The sequence below is a fragment of the Lycorma delicatula genome, chromosome 1 (genome assembly GCF_047948215.1).
Source record: "Lycorma delicatula isolate Av1 chromosome 1, ASM4794821v1, whole genome shotgun sequence".
Taxonomy (NCBI): domain Eukaryota; kingdom Metazoa; phylum Arthropoda; class Insecta; order Hemiptera; family Fulgoridae; genus Lycorma; species Lycorma delicatula.
Window position 1 is genome coordinate 136095972 of NC_134455.1, and position 23582 is coordinate 136119553.

At 35.6% G+C, this 23582-nt stretch overlaps 1 protein-coding gene across 3 annotated transcripts in view; it reads left to right on the plus strand.

Moving 5' to 3' along the window:
- The window catches only part of Syn2 (Syntrophin-like 2), a 275553-nt gene that overhangs the window by 109073 nt on the left and 142898 nt on the right, over window positions 1-23582 (plus strand). For all 3 annotated transcript variants that reach the window (XM_075361804.1, XM_075361809.1, XM_075361797.1), the window contains exon 2: window positions 16350-16420. In XM_075361804.1, the coding sequence (XP_075217919.1) occupies window positions 16358-16420 (63 nt within the window). In that variant the 5' untranslated portion in view covers window positions 16350-16357. The remainder of the gene's footprint in view (window positions 1-16349; window positions 16421-23582) is intronic.

The window sequence follows — 23582 nt, forward strand, 5'->3', positions numbered from 1 at the left end:
AAAAAATTGAATCAAATAGAGTAACTGGAAGCAGGATAATAATCTAATTCTACACATTATCACATTCAAGAATATAGTACACGGTTTTAAGCATATAGTGCTTAAAAATCGAATTCGGTTTAACCGAATAAATCATAAGATGTCAATACAGATAATATTTTTTAGTATTAATTGAGAGGTGAGTAGAAGAAATGTAAGGTGAAGACCAGTTTGGTTTCAGGAAAAGTATAGGGACAAGGAAAGCAATTTTAGCACTCAGATTAATAGTAGAAGGAAGATTAAAGAAAAACAAACCAACATACTTGCGTTTATAGACCTAGAAAAGGCAATCGATAACGTAGACTGGAATAAAATATTCAGCGTTTTTAAAAAATGTTTTGCTCAAGTACAGAGATAGAAGAACAATTGCTAACATTTACAGGAACCAAACTGCAACAGTAATAATTGAAGAAAATAATAAAAAGAAGCCGTAATAAAAAAGGGAGTCCGACAAGGATGTTCCCTACCTCCGTTACTTTTTAATCTTTACATAGAATTAGCAGTTAATAAAGTTAAAGAACAATTTAGATCCAGAGTATCAGTACAAGGTGATAAGATAAAGATGCTACGATTTGTTGATGATATAATAGTTCTAGCCGAGAGTAATAAGATTTAGAAGAAACAATGAACGCCATGAAGTCCTACGCAAGATGCAAGAACTACCGCGTGAAAATAAACAAGAACAAAACGAAAGTAATGAAATGTAGTAGAAATAATGTAGATGAACCACTGAATATAAAAATAGGAAGAGAAAAGCTTACGGAAGTAGAAGAATTTTGTTATTTGAGAAGTAGAATTACTAAAGATGAACGAAGCAGGAACGATTTAAAATGCCGACTTTCACAGACGAAACGAGCCTTCAGTCAGAAATATGATTTACTTGCATCAAAATTAATTGAAACATCAAGAAAACATTGTTTAAAGTAGATGTTTGGAGCGTTGCTTTATATGGAAGTGAAACTTGGACGATCGGAGTACCCGAGAAGAAAAGATTAGAAGCTTCTGAAATGTGGTGCTATAGGAGAATGTTAAAAATCAGATGGGTGGATAAAGTGACAGATGAAGAGGTATTGCGGCAAATTGATGAAAAAAGAAGCATTTGAAAAATATAGTTTAAAAAGAGACAGTCATATAGGCCACATACGCGTATTAAGGCATCCTGGAATAGTCGCTTTAATATTGAAAGGACAGGTAGAAGGGGAAATGTGCAGGCAATCAACTTTTGGAATATGTAAAAGAAATTGTTAGGTAGGATGTATGGGTGTACTGAAATGAAACGACTAGCACCAGATAGGGAATCTTGGAGAGCTGCACCAAACCAGTCAAATGACTCAAGACAAAAAAGTATTATTAGATAATAATTTAATAAAATCTCCGCTAAAAAACACTATATTAAGCATCATTGGACATGATGCTTAATTTAAATTTCTATGTACAAAGAAACAAATAAATTATTTCTTTTTTATTAATTACCTTTTCTTTCGCCCTTCCAACATGTTTTTTGGACAGATTTGGCAATTAAAATACCCCTTGCTTTCTGTCATCATTTCATCTTCCTTCTACCAACGAAACTAGAGAAGGGAACGAAAAAGGAACGTTCCATACATACACGGAGTGAAAAAAAACCCTTCAACCAGTACACCAGGATGGCAGTGCGAGAGCAACAGCGCTCTCTCTCCCTTCACAGCCTCGCGTTAAATTTCTTACGTGCGCATGCGCACTATAACCGAACACCGCGCCGCTGGAACTGTGAAGCGCACAGTTCCACACAAAGATTTTTGTATCTTTTTGCATAAACTGGGGGATGGATACTGAAATTAATCTTAAGAATTATATATTGTACAAGTATAAAGAAATAATTAAAGTAAAAAGACTGGTTATATTAAATGTTATGGATAATATCAAGCGGAAATATGGAGTGTTGCAGTTCCAGTGCCTATACGTGAGCCGCCACTGATAAAGTTACAAATAAAATTTAAAATGATTAAAAAGGAGAAATTAATTGCATAACTTGACCAGAATAGCCGCAAATTTTCGGATTTTTGTAATTGTATTTTGATATAAAAATATTTTTCTAAAGTTTATTAGAACTTAATGTGTAAAACCATTGATCAAAGTTAACTAACTCTTTATATTCCTAATTTAAACTATTCCTAATTTAAACTCTGTATATTCCTAATTTTAAGGAATGTACGCATGTTGGGTGGTAAAACTTGTTTAAAAGCTAAGCATAATTTTAATATTCAATATTTTACAAATGACTTACTCTTCGTGTTATAACAAATTAATTCACAGGAACAAAAGGTTAAAACAGTATTAATCACTCACTCGCTGCTCGAGACTAGTTTTCCAGATTGCGTGGCCGTTCAGTTTATAAAGAGGTTAGCGTACTTTTTTCTTGGATCTGGCATTTTTTCATGTCACTTTAATCATTTCATCTTCTTTGTTAAAATATTTGTTTATTTCCCGTGGTCGTAATTATGATAGAAAAATTATTACTTTCCCGTCTAACGCTGTAGCAGAGCTATAACTTGGGCGTACACGGTTTTCACAGGATCTTTACATTTTGACACGTAAGGAAGACCGAAGGAAAACAGGAGACCGAAGAATGCCTGCTGCAGAATCAAAGACCAAGAATCGCCAGTCTTTTGGAACTAAGGCTGAACGAGGCATTTGAAAATCGACTGCAAGAAGTCAGCAAGAGGATTAAGAACCACTAATCAGTAGAGACTGATTAGTGGTTCTAATCCTCTATTGGAGGATTATTCTCCTCTGATATTCTCAGAGGAGAATATCTTGCTGATATTCTCAGAGGAGAATATCAGCAAGATTATCGACCTCATCTAACCAAATCTTGTTGAACCTCTCAACGATAAGAAGAGGATTTTACAGCTTGATCGTCGACGCTGTAATTAAAGATCGTCCATGTCAGATATCAGTAGATACGAGAGCATCGATATCTGTCGCTAGACCTGACATCGTCAGCATCTGTGAAAAGAAAAAAATTAGATCGGCTTTATGTCATCAGTACTGCATCTGGAGATATTTTACGCTGTTATCAGCGAGGCCTGCGAAAATACTACAATTGGATTGCTGCTGCTTCGTTTATAGATATTTTTAGAGTAATATTAATTTTATTTATAAGGTGGTTTTACGTCGTTGGTCTCTCAATATCCTTGTAGAATCACGAACATGTGACAATATATATATATATATATATATATATATATATATACTGAACACAAGCAATATTTGTTCTATACCTTTACTGATATTTAGGCTAATAATTCAGAAATTTACATAACCTATTAAAATATATTATTCACATCGCTATTAGTATTCGTGTATTTTTCCAGAATTATTTTTAAAGTTTATTTAAATTCTCGTATAATTAGCGTTCATAAGTTTAGTACAATATAATTTACAATTTTTACATGTCTTTTTCTATGTATCTCATTAAAAATAACAGTTTTTTATAAATTAAAATCAATAATTTTATTTGTTTTAGGTATATTTATTTGTTAGATTAAGATAGACATAAATAATGAGTATCTAGATTTCAGAGAATAATTTAAAACTGTCCTACACGATTTGAATTAATGTTTTTTTTTTCTTTATTTGATAATAAATTGAACTGCTACAACAAGGAGGCAACCTGATAAATGGTTATTCCGCTCTGAGTCCCGTATGTTGACACTAATGTCTCTTCTGAAATCTCCTTTTTTTGTGCTCTGAAACGTATCTGTCTAGAGATCAATAAAATAATAATAACTAACATCATAAAATAAAAACGTGATCTATAATATGAAATTTAATTCATTATATATAAAGCAAATTTTATACTTTTTTGTTGCAGTTCATTTTTTTAATAACTGTTTACTCTGTTTCTTTTTCTTTACGAGTGAGTAGTTTTCATAAATAAAGGAAAACATACCATGAAACCCCTAATTAGCGTGGTAAAATTTATAAGTAAATTATACAGTATTAATAAAATTTTGCAACCTCTAAATAATTTATCAATAGTTAGATGTGGTATCCACATGAGATTTTCAAGCATAATTTTTGCCAATCATATTAAAAATGTGTCAGTTGTGTTTTTCGATTGATTTAAACAAATGAGTTACCATCTTGATCGTGATAAAAAGTTTTAACATTTTATATAATAAAACATAATTCGATATACAAGCAGCTATAACGATATAAAATTGTAATTGCATAAAAATAAACTTTTCAAATTTATTTTTTAGAATATTATTTGGATATATATATATATATACCAAATTTTATTAAAATATCTCTAACCGATCTTAAGAAAGAAAATGTTTTTTTTTGTAAAACTCAAAATAGCTAACACAGAAACTGAAGCGAGATAGTGTACTTGTTCAAATAAGGTTTTACTTTCCCGTCTAGATAGCGCTATAGCAGAGCTGTTCTCTAAAAGGGAAAGTACTGTAATCGGTTCAACTTCGGCATATGCAGTTTTCACCGGTCGTTAACGTTTTGACACCTTTCTTTTTCCTGTTTAGCCTACGGGAATTACCGTTCAGATATTACTTCAGAGGATGAATGAGGATGATATATATGAGTGTAGTGTATTCCTGTACAGTCTCAGTTCGACCATTCCTGAGATGTGTGGTTAATTGAAACCCAACCACCAAAGAACACCGGTATCCACGACCTAATATTTAAATCCGTATAAAAATGACTGATTTTACTAGGAAACGTTTTGACACTTAAAGAACCCAAAAACCGACCGTAAAAGGAAACTTTTTTCTATGTAAGTTATGAAATTAAATTAATTTAATTAGTGCCGACCGTCGCCGCTAGTACCGCCACAATCGCGTGAATTAAATACTATATGCGCGTGTGCTTTATTTAAAATCATTGAATTAATTTTTTTTTTAAATTACATTTAAATAAAACGTTAAATATTTAAAATTAAGTTGTGTGTGTAAGCAGAGCATCAGAAACAACTGTGTTGTCAACTTTTTTTTTATATTTCACATCTGTTTTTTATTTTATAATTAATTGTATGTTTTGTAACGCCGCTTTGATCAAGGTTTTATCACGGTTTCCCTTGATCCATCCAGGCAAATGTTGGAGGAATTCCATTATTTATTCACGAGTACCCAATAATTCGAAGCCCTTTCTTACATTATCTATATATTAAATTATTATGTAAGGACCAGAATAAAAACAGATTATTTATTTAGTGACCTTTGCTAATGATTAATTTTTATTATTATTATTATTGATTATAGTCGAATAATATATAAGTTGTACATATTCGTTACTTTCTCTACGCTAATGGCTATTTATTGATTAGCCGTTTTTTAAAAGTTAATGGTTGTTGCTAAGTAATTTATATGTTGGATTTTTATATCCGATTATTTTAATGTAATGGTTAATGACAGATACATTGATTGTTGACTAGTATTCTAAAGATATATATTTTTAATTTCAACGAGTTTTAATTCTATTCTATATATCATGTTTCTTTTCTTCATAAGATATATATGAAACTTTATTTCTGTATCCTATACAAGAAGTGCAGGCTAATTAGAATATACCAGGTTAGCACTTGTTTTTTTCCAGTCTGCTGGAAGTAAATTTCTTTTAGTGTACAACGCAGTCGTTTATTCTCTATTTTTCACAGTCAGTTACGTTTTAAAAGAATTCAAAAAGTTCTTAATTCTGTGATAAGAAAAATATAATTATTTATTCCTGAGAAATCTTTGCTATGATTTAAAAATTTTGTTTAATTAAAAAAAAAAAATTCATTGTATTTTTTCCCCTTCTAAACACAGTTAACATTAATAGGTAGATTTCATAAGAAAGCTACCTATTTTAATGGATACGACTTCCGGAAAATTTTGAATATCTTCCAGTTTCACATTCCCCAGACCCCAAAACCATCATCAGTTCAAAGTTTATATCTTTTACTTTCTTGTGGACACGATAACTGTCGTAATTTTTCGACAATCACTTTACAATGTATACATAAAATATAACGACCCAAAATCTCGGTCGAGTTTGTTAGTGGGTAAAATCGGACCATTGGGTTGGAAATGGGAGGATATTTTCGAAAAATCAAAATATCGGTATAATTTTCTATTAAGTAAAATATCGAATTCGTTTAAAGTTCCTACTATTCTTTGGATAAGGGCCTGAAACTTATGTAAGTTTTTTGATATCACCAACCATTGGCCCAAGGGGGTGGGAAAAATGGGGTTTTGAAAACAAAATACATCATACCTCCCTTAATAAGCGCAGTATCGAATCGATTTCAAGTGGTCGTTATCTCTCTAAACATTACCTAAAACCTTTGTGTGTAATAATTTTTGATGTGATCAACCCTTACAGCAAGGGATGACCAAAACAAACAAAAAGAAATATTGCTATAAATTTGTTATTTAGTAAAATATCGAATTCGTTTAAAGTTCCTACTATTCTTTGGATAAAGCCTAAAACCTTTCTAAGTAAAATTTTTAGATATCACCAACCATTGGCCCAGGAGGTGGAAAAAATGAGGGTTTGAAGACAAAATCATACCTCCCTTAAAAGACATAGTATCGAATCGGTTTAACGTGGCCGTTAGTCCTCTAAATGTTACCTAAAACTTGTGTGTAAAACAATTTTTGATATGATCAACCCTTATGGCAAGGGATAACCAAAATGTTGCTGGAATTGTAAGACGATGGGGCTTGTCGTATGCTAAACATGTGAACATTTTTTTCACATGCAACCATTGTCGTATTGAGTAAATTTGAAGTTTTTCTTAATTTTAAGGTGGAAATCTTTTTTATCCCCTACTCAGCACCAGTGAAATCTACCTCCGCCTTTCGGCGTGCCAAAAGAATTTTTTTTTATTTGTTAAGATAATTCTTTCTACTATAGTAGAAAGGGTAATGAACCATTAAATCCTGCACGAAACAAAAAAAAATATCGCTTTTAGCAAAATCTAAGCAAAAATTTATTTAAAATCCATTGATTTTAAATAATATGTTTTCAGTTTGTTCTGTGTATTTTTTTTTGTATTGAGATTGGTAATTATTAACATTCATTAGTGGACTGTTTTTTTTAATTAAAATGTTTTTTTTACATCTTTTATTATTAAACAATTGAGAATTCTTTAGTAAACATATATTTACATGTTGTATTGGTATATAATAATAACAACAATAATACAGCCCAGTTAAATTTAAAGTGGATAACAACACAATCAAGGTACTACTACTGAATTATGGATTACCGGAAAATTCGTTTAGATCTCGTTTAGTCTAGATTCGTTTAGTCTCTTTTGTGACTACTTCATAATAATATTATTTAAAATATTAGATATACAGAGTACTCAAAAAGTGCAACATGCAACTCACATGTAAAACGAAGAATATTTCATTTTAAATAAATAATAATTTTTATATTAACAGAAAACTAAGGAATTAGACTGTATAATAATTTAATCTTTTTTCATTTTCTCAATAAATATCCAAAATGCCCATTTCAAGTCTACATGAGTTGATGCAGTCGTCAACTAATTTCTTCATGTTCAATATTAACATCCTTAGTTTTTTCTTTATAATTAATTAATCGTATAAGCTACGAAGCTTGGTCATGTGAATATGAAATGGAAATTTTGTAGCTTATGGAAAAATGCCATGATCGGGATTCGAACCCGGAACCTCCTGCTGAAAGGCCGAAATGCTAACACTCCGCTATAGAGATAGACATATTTATGCACTAATGCTAGAGATGCTACCTTAACCCAATTGGTTAGTCTAGTGGTTAAACTCCTCATCGCAAATCAACTGATTTCGAAGTCGAGAGTTCTAAGGTTCAAATCCTAGTACAGGAAGTTACTTTTATAAGGATTTGAATACTAGATTGTGAGTACCGGTGTTCTTTGGTAGTTGGATTTCAATTAATTACACATCTAAGGAACAGTCGAGTTGAGATTGTACAAGACTAGTCTTCATTTACATTCATACATATCATCCTCATCCTCATTTATCCTCTGAAGTAATACCTTACGGTGGTTCCGGAGGCTAAAACAGAAAACAAAGAGAGATGCTTCCTTGGATATATTCATTCAATACATACTAAGTTTGAGCGTTGTTCTTAATAATATTTTTCAGATAATCGTATAAATTAATATTCTGATGGTGAGTGATCCGTGGGGAGGTTGATATGACGGTCAAAATCCGTAGGAAATTACACAATCATCGAAAAATTACATTATGGATTGTACTACCCATACGTGTAATCAGAAGCTTTAGTTTCAAGATCTAAAAAATTCGTATAATTTCTGAATAACGTTCTGCATTTAATTTTTCTTAGAAAAAAGGGGCACATTTTTGGCAAATCACCAAACAAATACTAAAATTTGGTGAATAAATGGGCTTTAATGATAAATGTGAACATTTTTTTTATTTTTTTGACTGTTAACATATTCAGAAAGATGAGACAACGTTTCATATAAATAAAAATTCATTTTTCGAAACACTAACACCTTCTCGAATGAAATATTAGGATTCCCTACAGTATTGAAGAAATCTTTTAAAGCCAGGTTCTCCGAGTTCTTGCACAATCAAATTCAGTAGGAATAAAACCTTTTTTTGTAGCCTTATAAACAAAAACAATCGAAGTCCAGTCTATTGCGTAAGATTTTCTTAGAGAACGTAAGGGTCATTGATGAATTTCGTTCAAAATGACAAAATGTAAAATTGATGGATGACCGACGCCGACCCGACTCATTTCTTAGAACTAACGCAAAAAAAGGCTCTACGTTTACGATCAGATACATTTCTTGTTTCACGAAATTTAGGCACAAAACAAGAAATAATTGTTTTATGTGATATTGCACTATCGGGAAAATTAGTCATAAAAACATGAAGTGAAGACTATATATTACTTATACTCATACATATCATCCTCACTCACCCTCTGAAGTAATATGACTGTGATTCCGGTAGGCTTAACAAGAAAAAATGAAAAAATAAAAAAGTCATAAAAACAATCATTCTTTTTTTATTCAAAAACATTTATTAAGAATTAAAAAATTAAGACCGTGTGATTATTTTTCCAACAGTATATATATTTATATTGTCGTCGATTGGCTTCGACAGCTTGTTGTAATTACTAACCTTATGGTAGCCCCGAAAAGGACTGTTGTCGTCGAATGGCTTCGACGGCTCGTAATTCATAACCTTGTGGTGGCCCTGAAAAGAGGCTTTTTGGCGTTAGCTCTGAGAAGAGCTTGGGTCGGGAAGCTGGTCTCCGGCGAAGTCGGGGAGTAGCGGCTCTTCCATTGAAATTAGACCAGGTTTCCCCTCAGCAGTATTTGTGTCCTCACTACAGTGGCAGAGCCACGCAGAGTTGGGTCGGCGTCGGTCATCCTTCGCCGCCGCGGCCGAGAGATCTGGCTGGTTTTCCCGAGAGATCCTACGCTGGGCCGGCCACTGCTGCTGAATCCGCCGGCCAGAGCGAGCTGAAGCGGGAAGGTAGCGTCCACGTCCAGCGGCATCCTAGACGGGCTGGCCGGGCCTGCTGCTCCGGCGGGGATGTTGGCATCCGCCTGGAGGTTCCACGTTCACCCGGCCAGGGAACTTCTTCTGTCTTCTTCCATCTTCTTTTTCTTGGTCTTCTCCAGGTGATGGTCGACGATGAATTGAGAATTCACTCTCGTGCACGCTCTTTTTTTGGAACCTAAAAGTGGTGGGGCCGCAGCGCCGCTATGTTGGGAGAACCCCGCGGTCATCTGCGCGGCGGTAGTGAGGCTTGTATCAGCGCGTCCGTATACTGTGCGCCAACTCACATCTGAGTTGCTACCGTGTTTGTCCGCCGATATTAAATTAGGCTTATAAGTGGTAACAATATACAGAGTGTATCACGACGTCTTCCTGAGACTTTCATAACCTATTCTACTCGAGAAAATATTGGAAAAAGTTCTGATAAACTTACATCCTAAAATGCTTCGTTTGCGAGTGATGGCTAGTGAAAGATTTCACTCAGATTTCGGCTACCCCATAAAATGAGGTCGTACTGAAATTTTTACGACGTTAATTAAGCAGCAGAATTAGTGATTTCTTATGGTTTTTTAGCATAAAAATTGAATAAAATAGGTCCCAAACCTGTACCTGCAATATTTTTTGAGAAACCTGGGGTGAAAACTCATAAATTGGGGTAAAATCCCTGTGTTTTATGTTTGATGTACAATAACTATGTTAAATTGGTAAATCTGTAGAGAATTTAATTTTAAACAAAATGGTGTATGATAAGTTGAATAAAACAAAGAAGAGTTATAAAAATTCGAATTTTATTTAGCAATAGTACTTTACTATATTTGTCAGAAAAGTACTTATTTAATGTAAACAAAATACAAATTCATTTTTTATAATTTTAAAAGTTTATAAAAACATAATTTAATGTAAAAAAATTCTGTTAAAAATTTAAAAAAATGGAAATTATACAACACTAAATAAATAAAAATTATTTAAATAATACTTTTTTAATATTTTTAGAAATATAACTAATTAATGGCAAAATTATTATTTCAAATTTGGCAATAAAATAATAACAGCTGATCTACAATTTCCAATAGTGTATGTGTTTAAATCGTTCTGTAAGGTACATTACGTATATCGGCTTTGATAGTCTCTTGATACCCTGGTCCAATCGTAAACATGCAACAATATGTATTGACATATCAAATGATATGTAGTCTTGTACAGATTCAGGCCGACCATTCTTGAGATGAGTAGTTATTTGAACCCCAACTACCAAAATATATAGGTATCCACTGTCTAGTATGCAAGTCTGTGAACTTTGTGTACTGGGAACTTTGTTGTCATTAGCGAAGGTTTTCTCTGAATTTTAGTTTGAACGTGATCGGTTTGGCATTGATGTAATGCCGTACTTATTTACAACAGAGATGGAGTACGCTGATGTGGTACTCATTTTAGGTGCGTGTAATGATAATGCTACAGCTACTGCAGTAGAATATGAAATACCTTTTCCGAATCGCAGAATTCCAAAACTCAGAAAAATTAGCGCGTCTTTTTGTAATCTTCAGGAAACAAGTTCACTACCAATAGGATTAATACTAAATACAAACGATCCGTCCAACCACGCTTTTATCGATGAAATTATTATCGATGCAGTTCACCGCGGTCCAGGCGTTAGTACACAACATCTTTCTAAGCGGATCGAATTTCGCATTGAACGATTTAGAAGACACGTTTTATCCTGTTGATCAACCAGTTTTAACAGCCAGTTCAACATGTACACTCAGGAAACGGTCCGGTTCGTTTGAAGTTCTCCAACTGATGGAATACAAATCAACAACTCTGAAAGTATGTTTTGTTTACGATGAGGCAAATTCCACTCGATATGGCGTCAACAACTTGCACAATGAGAATTCATGAGCAGAAATAACTCCTTATGAAATAGTGGAAAGCAATTTTTGACACAAATTTAGCGTCAATGTACGGTGCGGTTTTCTTCACAATCATCTGTTTAGACTGTTCATATTACCTGGCCGCTTAAATGTTGAGATCTACTTATACTTTCTTCAAGAAGAAAGCCAAAGTTGCTTGAAGATTTTCCTCTAACGCTGAGATGCAAAGTATATTTCCAGCATGATGGAGCATCGCTTCACTTCTCTTGTGCCGTTTCTACTCTCTTAAATCATCATTTCCTTGAAAATGCATCAATTGTGGAGATCCACATGCCTGGAAACCAAGATCACCTGTTATCATACCTTTAGATTTTTGCTTCTGGGAACGGTTGAGAAATATTGTATACAAAACAAAAATATATTCTTGTGAGGAATTAATTGTCCGCAATATGTATGAAGCTGAGTAACTTCAGAACAACGCTAAAATAGAAACAAAACCAGCATAGAAGCGTTCTAAGAAATTGGATGAGAATGACGGCCTCATTTTTAATCATTTATTATAAACTGGTACATAAATACACTTTGGTGTAACGTACTGTTTCTAAATAAAATTCGACTTTTTCGAACTTTCCTTTGTTTTATGCAACTTATCTCACACTATTTTGTTTAGAATTAAATTATTTATATATTTTGTTCACAGGTTTTATGTGTTTATTAATCATTTAACAAATTTATTATACGTCAAACATAAAAATAGGGAATTTTACCCCAATTTATTGGTTTTCACCTCACATTTCTCAAAACCATCTGCAGATATGGTTTTGGAACCTATTTTATTCAATTTCTATGGGTAAAAACCATAAAAAATCACTAATTCAGCCCCTTAAATAACTTTTATATTAATAAATTTTAGACAATTTTTTTCTAAAATTTCAGTACGACCTTATTACACGGGTTAGCTGAAATCTGAGTGAAATCTTTTATTAGCCATAACTTGCAAACAAAGCTTTTTAAAATCACGTATTTATATGAACATTTTCCATTATATTCACGTGTAGAATACGTTATGAAAATCCCGGAAGAACGTCGTGGTACACTCTTTATATGTTAAGATTTTGGAAACAGCAATATTTTTTTGTACTGCTGCGAAACTTTGGCAAATAAATAAATAGATAAATGTATGAGTCTAATGACCTATAAGATTTTATCTTGTCTAGTACAGTCTCAACAAAATATCCTCCGCTCATAGATACTCTGTAACAACAAACTTAAAAGTTTGTTTGACTTTATGAATGCTTTATATATTTAACAGGTTATCATCCTGCAAGTTCTATTATTTAAAAAAAAGTATAAACAATATTTAAATTTATCACAACAGATGAATGAAAACTTCCTTCTCTATGGTTGCTTTCAGTTTAACTGGGCTTAATTCATAATATACTATATTTTACTATTTGAACTGAAATTTCAGTCTGTGTCAGTTTGTAAGAATGAGCGCTCGTGCACGTATAATTGTGTACGGTTGCCTGCTCGCGTATATGCTCAATTCTACTCTCAACAGTTTGAGCATGTATATATTTACATAATATATGCATTCTCGAGTAGTATAATGACATGCACCGCTATTCATAAAATACATGCTATAGAAAATTCATGTGTTATTCTTTTAAAAGTACACCACGTTTTGGAATAAATTTACGAGAGATTTATTTCTACTTTTATAGTAAATATAATTAGTTTTACAAAAATTATAAAAAAAGTCGTTTTTTAAAGATATTTTCTTTGGGGAGTTTTACATATTTATTCATGTGATTATTATTAAATTTTTTATTCAATTCAGGACTTTGTGGCTCTATAGAAAATAAATTCATAAAAAAACACAAGCTGGATTTTATTGTACTGAGTACAGTTTCAATTATAATACAATTTACAACAGACTGAATAGGGTCATAATTAACTGTTTCATATCTGTATTATTTAAATTCAGAAAGGAGAAAACCGCAAAATAATATTTCATTCTATATGGTAAGATTTAGCGCTCATATTAATAGTAGAAGGAAGATTGAAGAAAAATTAACCAACATACTTGGCATTTATAGACCTAGAAAAGGCATTCGATAACGTAGACTGGAATAAAATGTTCAGCATTTAAACAAAATTAGGGTTCAAGTACAGAGATAGAAGAACAATTGCTAACATTTACAGGAACCCAACAACAACAGTAATAATTGAAGAAAATAAGTAAGAAGACGTAATAAGAAAGGAGTCCGACAAGGATGTTCCCTATCTCCGTTACTTTTTAATCTTTACATAGAATTAGCAGTTAATGAAGTTAAAGAACAATTTAGATCCGGAGTAACAGTACAAGGTGAAAAGATAAGGATAATACGATTTGCTGATGATATAGTAATTCTAGCTGAGAGTAAAAAGGATTTAGAAGAAACAATGAACGGCATGGATGAAGTCCTACGCAAGAACTACGCGTGAAAATAAACAAGAATAAAACGAAATAAATGAAATGTTGTAGAAATAACAAAGATGGACCACTGAATGTGAAAATAGGAGGAAAAAAGGTTATGGAGGTAGAAGAATTTTGTTATTTGGGAATTAGAATTACTAAAGATGGACGAAGCAGGAGCGATATAAAATGCCGAATAACACAGGCGAAACGAGCCTTCAGTTTGAAATATAATTTTTTTACATAAAAAATTAATTTAAACATCAGGAAAAGATTTTTGAAAGTATATCTTTGGAGTGTCGCTTTATATGGAAGTGAAACTTGGACGATCGGAGTACCTGAGAAGAAAAGATTAGAAGCTTTTGAAATGTGGTGCTGTAGGAGAATGTTAAAAATCAGATGGCTGGAAAAAGTGACAAATGAAGAGGTGTTGTGGCAATTCGATGAAGAAAGAAGCATTTGGAAAAATATAGTTAAAAGAAAAGAAAGACTTATAGGCCACATATTAAGGCATCCCGAAATAGTTCCTTTGATATTGGAGGGATAGGTAGATGGGAAAAATTGTACAGGCAAGCAACGTTTTTAATATGTAAAACAAATTGTTAGGGATGTAGGATGTAGGGTGTATATCGAAATGAAAATGAAAAGACTGGCACTAGATAGGGAATCTTGGAAAGCTGCATCAAACCAGTCAAATGACTAAAGACAAAAAAAAAAGATAATATTTAATCTGTTATTTTATTATGCCTTTTTATTTATTTATTAATGAATAAACTTAATTTTACTACTTTATTACTTGCATTTTATATTGGAATACATTTAAAAAAATATTTTTATTTAAATATAAAACTAAAATCTGAAAAAATAACCGTAAATGCTGAGAATCCTTAACATTTTTTTTTACTTGATTTAATTTTTAATGTATTTTATTTATAGTCGCATCAACAATTAAGGTTATTAGCGATTTATCAGTGTAATATAACTGTACCGATAAATGTTTAGTCTTGAAAACTGAGGCTGTCTATTCCTGAGATGTGTGATTAATTGAAACCCAACCGTCAAAGAACACCTGTATCCACGATCTAGTAATCAAATCCGAATAAAAGCAACTACCTGTAAAAGAATTTGAACCGGAGAACTTTGACTTCGAAATCAGCTGACTCACGACGACGAGTTTACCACTAAACCAACCCGTTGAGTTGACTTGATAAAATAACTTGATTAAAAAATTAAACATTTTTACTTGATTTAAATAGCTAAGTAAGAAAAATAAAGCCCGGCTAGTTAACGGTAAACATAACGTTAAATTTAAATGTACAATTCTTTACTATTCGAATGTAGACATGAATGCACATTCATGGGATGAATAACCTTCTTATGTACCACGTGCCCGGACATTTGTTCTTTGCTGCTGGGTAACTCTTTTTTTATTTCTTTGTACGAAGTAAAATGGAAATATCCATTTTGACCATCCCTGAATCCATTTTGACTAGTTTCAGCATGACGTCGTAAATACATACGTATGTATCTCGCATAACTGAAAAAGGATTAGCCATAGAATGTTGACATTTTGGATGTAGGACTGTTGTAGCATCTAGTTGTGCACCTCCCCTTTTGATTGCAATCGACTTGACCAAAAATGCCCAAAGTCAAAAAACTTTGGATTTTGGAGTTTTTCTCAACTGCAGTAATAAGTCCTGATTGGGAGATTTTCAACAATATGTGATAAAAGGTACTTATTTTCATTGGTTCCAGAGTTATAGCCAAATAGAATTTTAATTAATGAAATATTTGGATCTTATAAGGGGAAAGCACATAGGTTTGAATCCGATTTCATTTCCTTTTTTTTTTTTAATTTAAATATATTGATTTATTAACAATTATTAACCTCTGATTGTAAAAAAGCATTTACAATAAATAATAATTCAATAATACCAATAAAAAAAAATTTTTTTTTATGAAAAAATCAGAAGTTAATAGTGAAATAAAATTTGATGTACTTTTAAAAATGTGTATATGTAATTTAATAGGTGTACAAGGAAATCGTGTGCTGTCCATATCAAATTTTTTATATTCAAAATGGTTATAAGTACATTTATAATATATATATACTGTAATGTAAAATTTAACCAAATAAAAGAAACCAAATAAAAGCTTATTTAATTAAAGAAGTTCACTAAATTTGACAGTAAGCAAAATATAAACACTGTTTTATATTTAGAATGCAGATTGAATATCTATACAAGGTTTTCATTGCACAAACCTCAGAGCTCATTTATCCTGAAATGTAAAATAATTGAGAGTTGATTTAACACCTGTGCGTTACAACACTTGTATTACACCTCATTGTACCTCATATGTAATTTACATATCATAATAAAACTGTATAAAATCTGATTTAATTTCATAAAATTTATAAATCCATCTATAATTATCTATTGTATAATTTTTTTTCAGAATCTGCAATGAGAATCAACATGCGTACTATGGCCACCCCCATTCAGGAGGAAGTGGATAATAACTTAAAAGTAAGTATGTTTGTCTCAATTATCTATTATTATTATTTGTTTTTTTTTCTTGAATTTTTACGGGCATCGACTGCTAGGGTCATTAGCCCTCGTCATATTCTTTAAAAGAAATTAGTATCACCATCAGGATCGTCATATGTAAAGGTGTAAAGGGCCCTTACATTTTATTTAAAAAACACAAACTTCATAAAAACACTAAGACACAAAACGACAAAGACAGACACAACGCATAAGGGGTGTAAAGGGCCCCATAATTAAAGTTTGAGTTAAAAACTCAAATAAAATGTAGTTAAAAATTGTAAGTCATGGCATACCATTTCCTTCTTCTTCCACCTGTCTCGTTTATAATTTGTTTAAGCACCCTCGAGGCGACCAGAAACCGCCGTTGAGCAGTATATCAGTGGCGCCAGGGTGCCGTGGCAGTTGACTCCTCTTTACGAACAGGCTACAGGCTTGCACCACGCCCACCCAAGCCTCGCGCCCTCAGTCCACCCTTGAGGGTCTCCCATGCCATTATCGGACCCACTCCGACTCACTGCTCTTGAATGCAGACGAGCCAGGGTGGCCTAAGCAAGAGGGCTACCTCCCGTCACTACACGTGCCACGCTTCGAGACTCCCATACATATAAAATTTCCATCTTAGAGATTCTCTAACACAGCTTTAAAATTATCAAACTTTTACAGACTTCTAAGAAGTCCACTGGCGTGCAGAAAAAGCAACTATTTTTTCTTCATTTCCATTATCCAGATCAGCAGTAATGTCATTTTTTGGACGGAACCTCTTTCTGAAGTCCTTATATATTTTACACTCCCCTATTAGATGCTTGATTGTCAATGTTTCATTACAAACACCGCACATTGGTCTCACTTCGCCGGTTAACAAATGTGAATTTGTTAATCGCGTGTGGCCGATTCTAAGTCTGGTCACAGCTACTTGTTCATGGCGAGTCAATTTCACGTCGCTTTTCCACTTACATGGAGAAGTTGTTACCGAGTTTAATTTAGTATTTAATCTCCTCCAATCAGTACTCCATTTGTTTCTTACTATGTTAGTTAGACGGTTTTAACGTCTGCCACTCTTACAGAAAATGCCTCTAAATTATCGCAGACTGTTGCCTTTCTGGCAGCTTCGTCTGCAATTCCATTACCTGTAATACCAGCATGCCCTGGAGTCCACAGAAATACGCATCGCGTTCCTCGTTGATTTAGAACGTATAAAATGGACAGGATGTTTGCAATTAGGACATCCTTAATGTTCTTGTTCCGAATTGCAATAAGTGCACTAAGCGAATCGGAACATATTAGCACTCTCTCTTCGCAATAACTTTCTATGTATCGAAGAGCTTGATGAATGGCAGTAAGTTCTGCCGTGTAGATACTGGCCATATCTGGCAGTTTCCAATAATGGGCTTCTCCATTTATATATAAGGAGCATCATGTTCACCATATATAAGGAACACCATGTTCGATTTTAGAACCGTCAGTATAAATTCTAATATGTTCTTCGTAATTACTGATGGTTGCCAAAAATTCCTGTTGGATTATAACTGCTGTTTTCTTTTTTATTTCTCTCTGAGAGAGATCCAACCTAGCATTTACCGCTGGCAAGAGCCATGACGGTATTTCTCTTGTGGAAATTGCTAGTGTCTCTGGTATAGCAATTTCGTATTTTCTTCTTAATTCGTGGTACCTAATTCCAGCTGGTCTGGAATAGGTAGCACGATGTTCATATATTGCAGCCATAGGATGATTCGTAAACAATTTATTATTTATATGAGCAGGGAAAGCCCATACATTTGCTGCATATATTAACAAAAGGATCTCTCTTCTATAATGTAGTGGCATTATTCCGGCTTCGGACATTAGGCTATTCGCCGGACTTGTGCGGAAAGCGCCTGTCGCATATCTAATTCCGCTATTATCAATTACGTCTAACTTTCTTAAATGCGACTTTCTAGCGAATGAATATACAATACATCCGTAGTCTAGTTTCGATTGAACCAATGCCAGTCTCAACAATATCTCTTTATCTGAGCCCCAATTATTATTCGATAAACATTTGATAATGTTTAGGGCTTTTTTGCATCTAACACTCAAGTCCTGTATGTGTAATCCCCATGTAAGGGAATTATCCAATACTAGTCCTAAAAATCGGACATTGTCTTTATATTGTATTGGATCATTGCCAATTCTCAACGTAGGACTTTGGTGAGGAATTCTCGTCCTGCAGAAGTGTACACAGCACGTTTTTCTGGTGAAAATTTAAATCCATTAGACCTCGTAACTTCGTTTAAGGCGTCGATCGCCCGTTGCAATTTGTATTTCACCATAGCAGTCTTGTTGCTGGGATACACAATTGCCAAATCATCAAGATAGACGCTTTTGCTGATGTCTACTGGAATGACTAGTATCAATTTATTATGGCGATCATAAACAAAGTACCGCTCAACGGCGAACCCTTTGGTGTGCCATTTTCCAAGATTTTTGTAAATGAATATTCGTTGTTGACACGTACTTGGAAAGTACGGTCATTCATATAGTTGCTCAATAAGATTGGCAGCTTGCCACGAATGCCCCATTCATGTATCTGGATCATTATACCATGACGCCAGGTCATATAGAAAGCCTTCTGAAGATCAAAGAAGACTCCGACACAATGTTTCCTTGTAATAAAGCTGTTATATATAATGTTCTCTAAGTTGATCATTTGATCGGTGGTGGAATGGTACTGTCAAAAACCTGCTTGATATGGTGATATCAGATATTCTTTTTCTAAAACCCAGACGAGTCGATTATTAATCATTTTTTCGAGTATTTTTCCCATAGCACACGTCAAGGAAATAGGACGGTAGCTATTGGGATCTGTTAAATTTTTATTTTTCTTTGGTACTGGAACAACATGAGCTTTTTTCCACTGCTGCGGGTACATTCCATCCCGCCATATTTGGTTATAAAGTTCTAATAATCTGCGTTTTGCAGTGGTATTCAGCTGCCTGATCATATTATAATGGATTTCATTCGGACCAGCAGCTGTGTTACCTGCTTTTTCCAACGCTTTCACGAATTCTTCCATTTTAAATGGTACATTATATGAGTAATTATACTCAGTTCTAAAATTTAGTAGACCTTCGAGTTCTTCTTTTTTGGTTCGAAAACCTTCCTCGTAGTTGGCCGTTTTGCTGGCCTTCTCGAAGTGATTGGACAATAGCTCTGCGACTTCGTTTGGAGTGTCCTTAATTCCATCTTCATCTTGAAGGCTAGTTATGGGCGCAAAATTTTTACGCCCACAAATCGCCTTCACTTTCCTCCAAACGTCTGGTGCTGTAGTAGTTCTGTCAATGGATGACACGTATTGATAGCAGGATCGTTTCTTTGAATCTATCATGAGACGTTTTGCATACGCCCTGTATTTTTTAAAAGCAATAAGATTCTCTGTGGTTGGACGTTTTCAAAGGCGTTATACGCACTTTTCTTTCTTTTAATAGCTTCACTAATTTCATCGTTCCATCATGGAACGGGTTTCTTGGTAAGTTTCCCAGATGTTTTGGGAATGTATCTCGATGCCGACTCAAGTATCGTATTTGTTATAGCGTCGACTCCAGTTGTTTCAGGGAGTATTGTTCTAGCCGTGAAGCTCGTCCAATCTGCCTTTTCAAACAATGTTTTTCTTGTAATATCAGTAACAATTTGCACCGGGAAATGATCGCTTCCATGCAAATCGTCTAAGACATGGAAGCTGTACCTCGGTGCTATCGATCCGCTTATAAGTGCAAGATCTATACAGGACGTCGATCCATCTCTGGCACTGAAAAAGCTGACCCGTAGTTTAAAATAATAAGTTCTGAATTCATCAGGAACCTTTCCAGTTCTCTTCCGCGGGGATCTACTCGATCCGATTCCCATAGAGAATTATGAGCATTAAAGTCACCCACCAGTAAAACAGGTGGGGGAAGCTCAGAAATTAGTCTTGCTATGTCATCCTTATTCCAATCAAAATTCGGCAAGTATATGCTGCAGACAGTGACCTGAAGCGGACGCTTCATTCTAACGGCGACCGCTTGTAGGTTTGTATTTAGATCAACAGTTTCGGTCGTAGCTCTGGTCGATGTTAATATGGCTACTCCATATCAACTCTTACATTTGGCGGTTGATCTCGCCGAAATATATCGAATCCTTTTAATTTAAAATTTTCATTTCGGCGGAAATGCGTTTCTTGCAGACATATACAAATCGGGTCTACATCATGTACCAAGCGTTGGAGCTCATGAATGTTTGAAAAACATCCATTGATATTCCATTGTACAATCGACTCGAAAATTTTTAATTAAATTATTGTCTGGGTTTGCCTTTTGGCCACCCTTTTTCCTTCTTTTCTCCATGCTGCGAACAGCATCGTGTTCGCGGAGAATGTCGTCACCCGTGTAGCTTCCAGTCTCCGAATCGGAGACCACCGAAGCCGCCGACGACGACGGGCATGGATCGACGCCGGTTACAGTCGACGATTGAGAGGCGGCAACCTGGCCGCCCCCAGACACGGGGGTCGCACCGGTCACCGCCTGTGGAAGGGAGGATACTCGTCCCCCCTGTGAAATTTTTTGTGGCCTCTGAGGCTTAGAGGCCACTTCAGTTACAGGAGGCTTTGGAGCCTCCATAACAGACTCTGTAGCTGTTACTTTTTTCATCAACTAAAATCTCACTAAGACGGACTTGGATTTCAGGTTTAGCGTCCGTTTTCTTCTGTACTGGAGCAACTTTCTGTTTCGGAAATGTGTCTTCAGGAGGCTGTACAATTATTCTTGGCTTAACAGATTCTTTAGTGCTGAGAGGCTTCATTTATTTTCAATGATCCTCTCAATTAAGCCAGCCAAGGTAGGTGCAAGTTTGTTGATGATTGTATTCTCATCAACAGCCACTGGAGCAGGAGCAGGAACAGCAGCCGCAGCCTGAGCATAGGTTGTTGTTGCTTTAGGTCTGCGGGCGTTTACGATCTTTTTAGCTTCAAAGTAGCTGACCTTTTGCAGGGCTTTTACTTCCTGCACAGCCACTTCGTCTTTGTAGACAGAACAATTCCTGGATCTACATGAGCGCTGTCCCTTGCAATTGATGCAGGTAGGGGGCTCTTTACACGGCTCTCCCTCATGCTCCTCTTCGCCGCACACGCATATTTGCGTTCTCTCACATTTGATAGCGTTGGCATTTGAAGCATCGCATTGGCTGCGGGATAAATGCCCGCACATCCAATCGATGTATCCCCGCTCTTATCTTCTCCGGCAACGTAGGCCGGTTAAATGTGAGAACATGAGAGGCTGAAGGTAGGACTTCGCCATTCCTTCTCATGTTCAATCGGCGACACTCTATTACTCCTTGTGATGACAACTCCTCAACAATTTCTTGCTCCGAGCAATTTAGAAGATTCCGACAGACGACCACACCCCTTGAGGTGTTGAGCGTACCGTGGGGATCGACACGTACAGCCATCTTTTTAAGCCCTAGGATCTTTTGAGACTGGGCATCATTTACAGTCTCAACATGAAGTCCCGTGAAGGTCTTCCTTATTTCTTTTACAGGGCCTCCAGCGCATTTGGTTATCTCCCGAGCGATGAAAAAAGGACTCACCCTCGAGAAATTTCCATCCTCCTTTGTAATGACCAAATATTTGGGTTTCGGTACATTACTACTCTTAAAAAAAACTTTTTGTAAGCTTTTTCTAGCCTCAATCTCAATCTCAATCTTTCTTGACTCTGCAGTCTTTCGGCGTTTCGCCTGAGGCGAAACGGCCGGTTCTAGGAGAGGGTGTTTAGGTGAACCCTCTGCCACGTTTGATTGTTCAATATTCAGGAACGGTTAATCACTTCTGTAGTAAGGCTAGCCGCCGGGGTACACCCCCACTCCAGGGCTATCGTAATAAATCCTATAACAGTCATTTTCCAACAGGAACAGAGGAACATACCTGTAGTAAGAAATGGACACATCAAGAAGTTCCAGGTCCAGGGCTAGCCTCTGATGGAGAATGCGAGCCACGTTATTGTGTCGGGACGTGTATTCTTTTGGGGCCACAATCTGGCAGCCACTAATTACGTGCTCCACAGACTCACTTGTACTCCAACAGAAACGGCAATTATCCACGACCACCGCAGGGTCCTCTAATATGTGCATCCGATAATTGAACGTGTTGACTACCGAATCCTGGATTGCAAACGCAAATCCCTCAGTCTCAGCAAACTTTTTGGCGTTCTTCAGCCACGCAAAGGAGGCAGCAAAGTCAATTATTATTAATGCTATTATTGAGCAGCTTCGGAGAGCCGCCGACAAAACTGCGAGAGCCGTAATTGCTCTCCGCCGGCTCATGGCAAATGTCGGTGGACAGAAGGCCAGAAGACGGCGATTGCTGATGTCCATGGTGCATTTCATCGTGTTATACGGGTCGGAAGTGTGGGCCCAGGAATTAGGAGCTGTAAGAAACCGGAAGCGGCTCGCAAAGGTGCAACGCACCGCAGCCTTACGAGTCGCTTCCGCGTATTGGATGGTTTCCGAGCCTGCAATACTGGTGGTCGCCGGCGTCATACCCATTGCTATTTCGGCAGGGGAACGCCAGGTGATCTTTAGGAGGCGACGGGCGGGCGAAGACCGGGAGACCATTGCCAACGAGGAACGCACTTGCACGTTTCTCGCATAACAAGAGACTTGGGCGCACGAGACTAGAGGACGATGGACCACAAGGCTTATCCCTCTGGTCAGACCGTGAATGGAGCGGAGGCATGGAGAGGTGGAGTACTACTTGACCCAGTTTTTAATGGGTCACGGGCACTTCTGCGCTTACCTCCATGTCTTAGGGAAAGCGCCGTCCCCCGACTACCTTTATTGCCCCGATGTACGGGACGACGCTGAGCACATTTTTTCAAATGTGCTTGGTGGGCGGGAGATCGAGGGTCACTACAGGCGAATCGGAGCAGTGAGCCCCCACAACGTGTTTGTGATGATGCTCCGTAACCTGAGTAGCTGAGAAAGTGTTGCCCGATTTGTCGGCAACATTCTCAGGACCACAAAGGGTGACCTGGATAGTCCTAAAAATTAGGTAGCGCCTTCTCAGGCTAATATAGGAGGACTCGGCCGGAAGTAATGTGTTAAACGGTTCCGGGTCAAGTCCTGGTAGGAAGGGGGA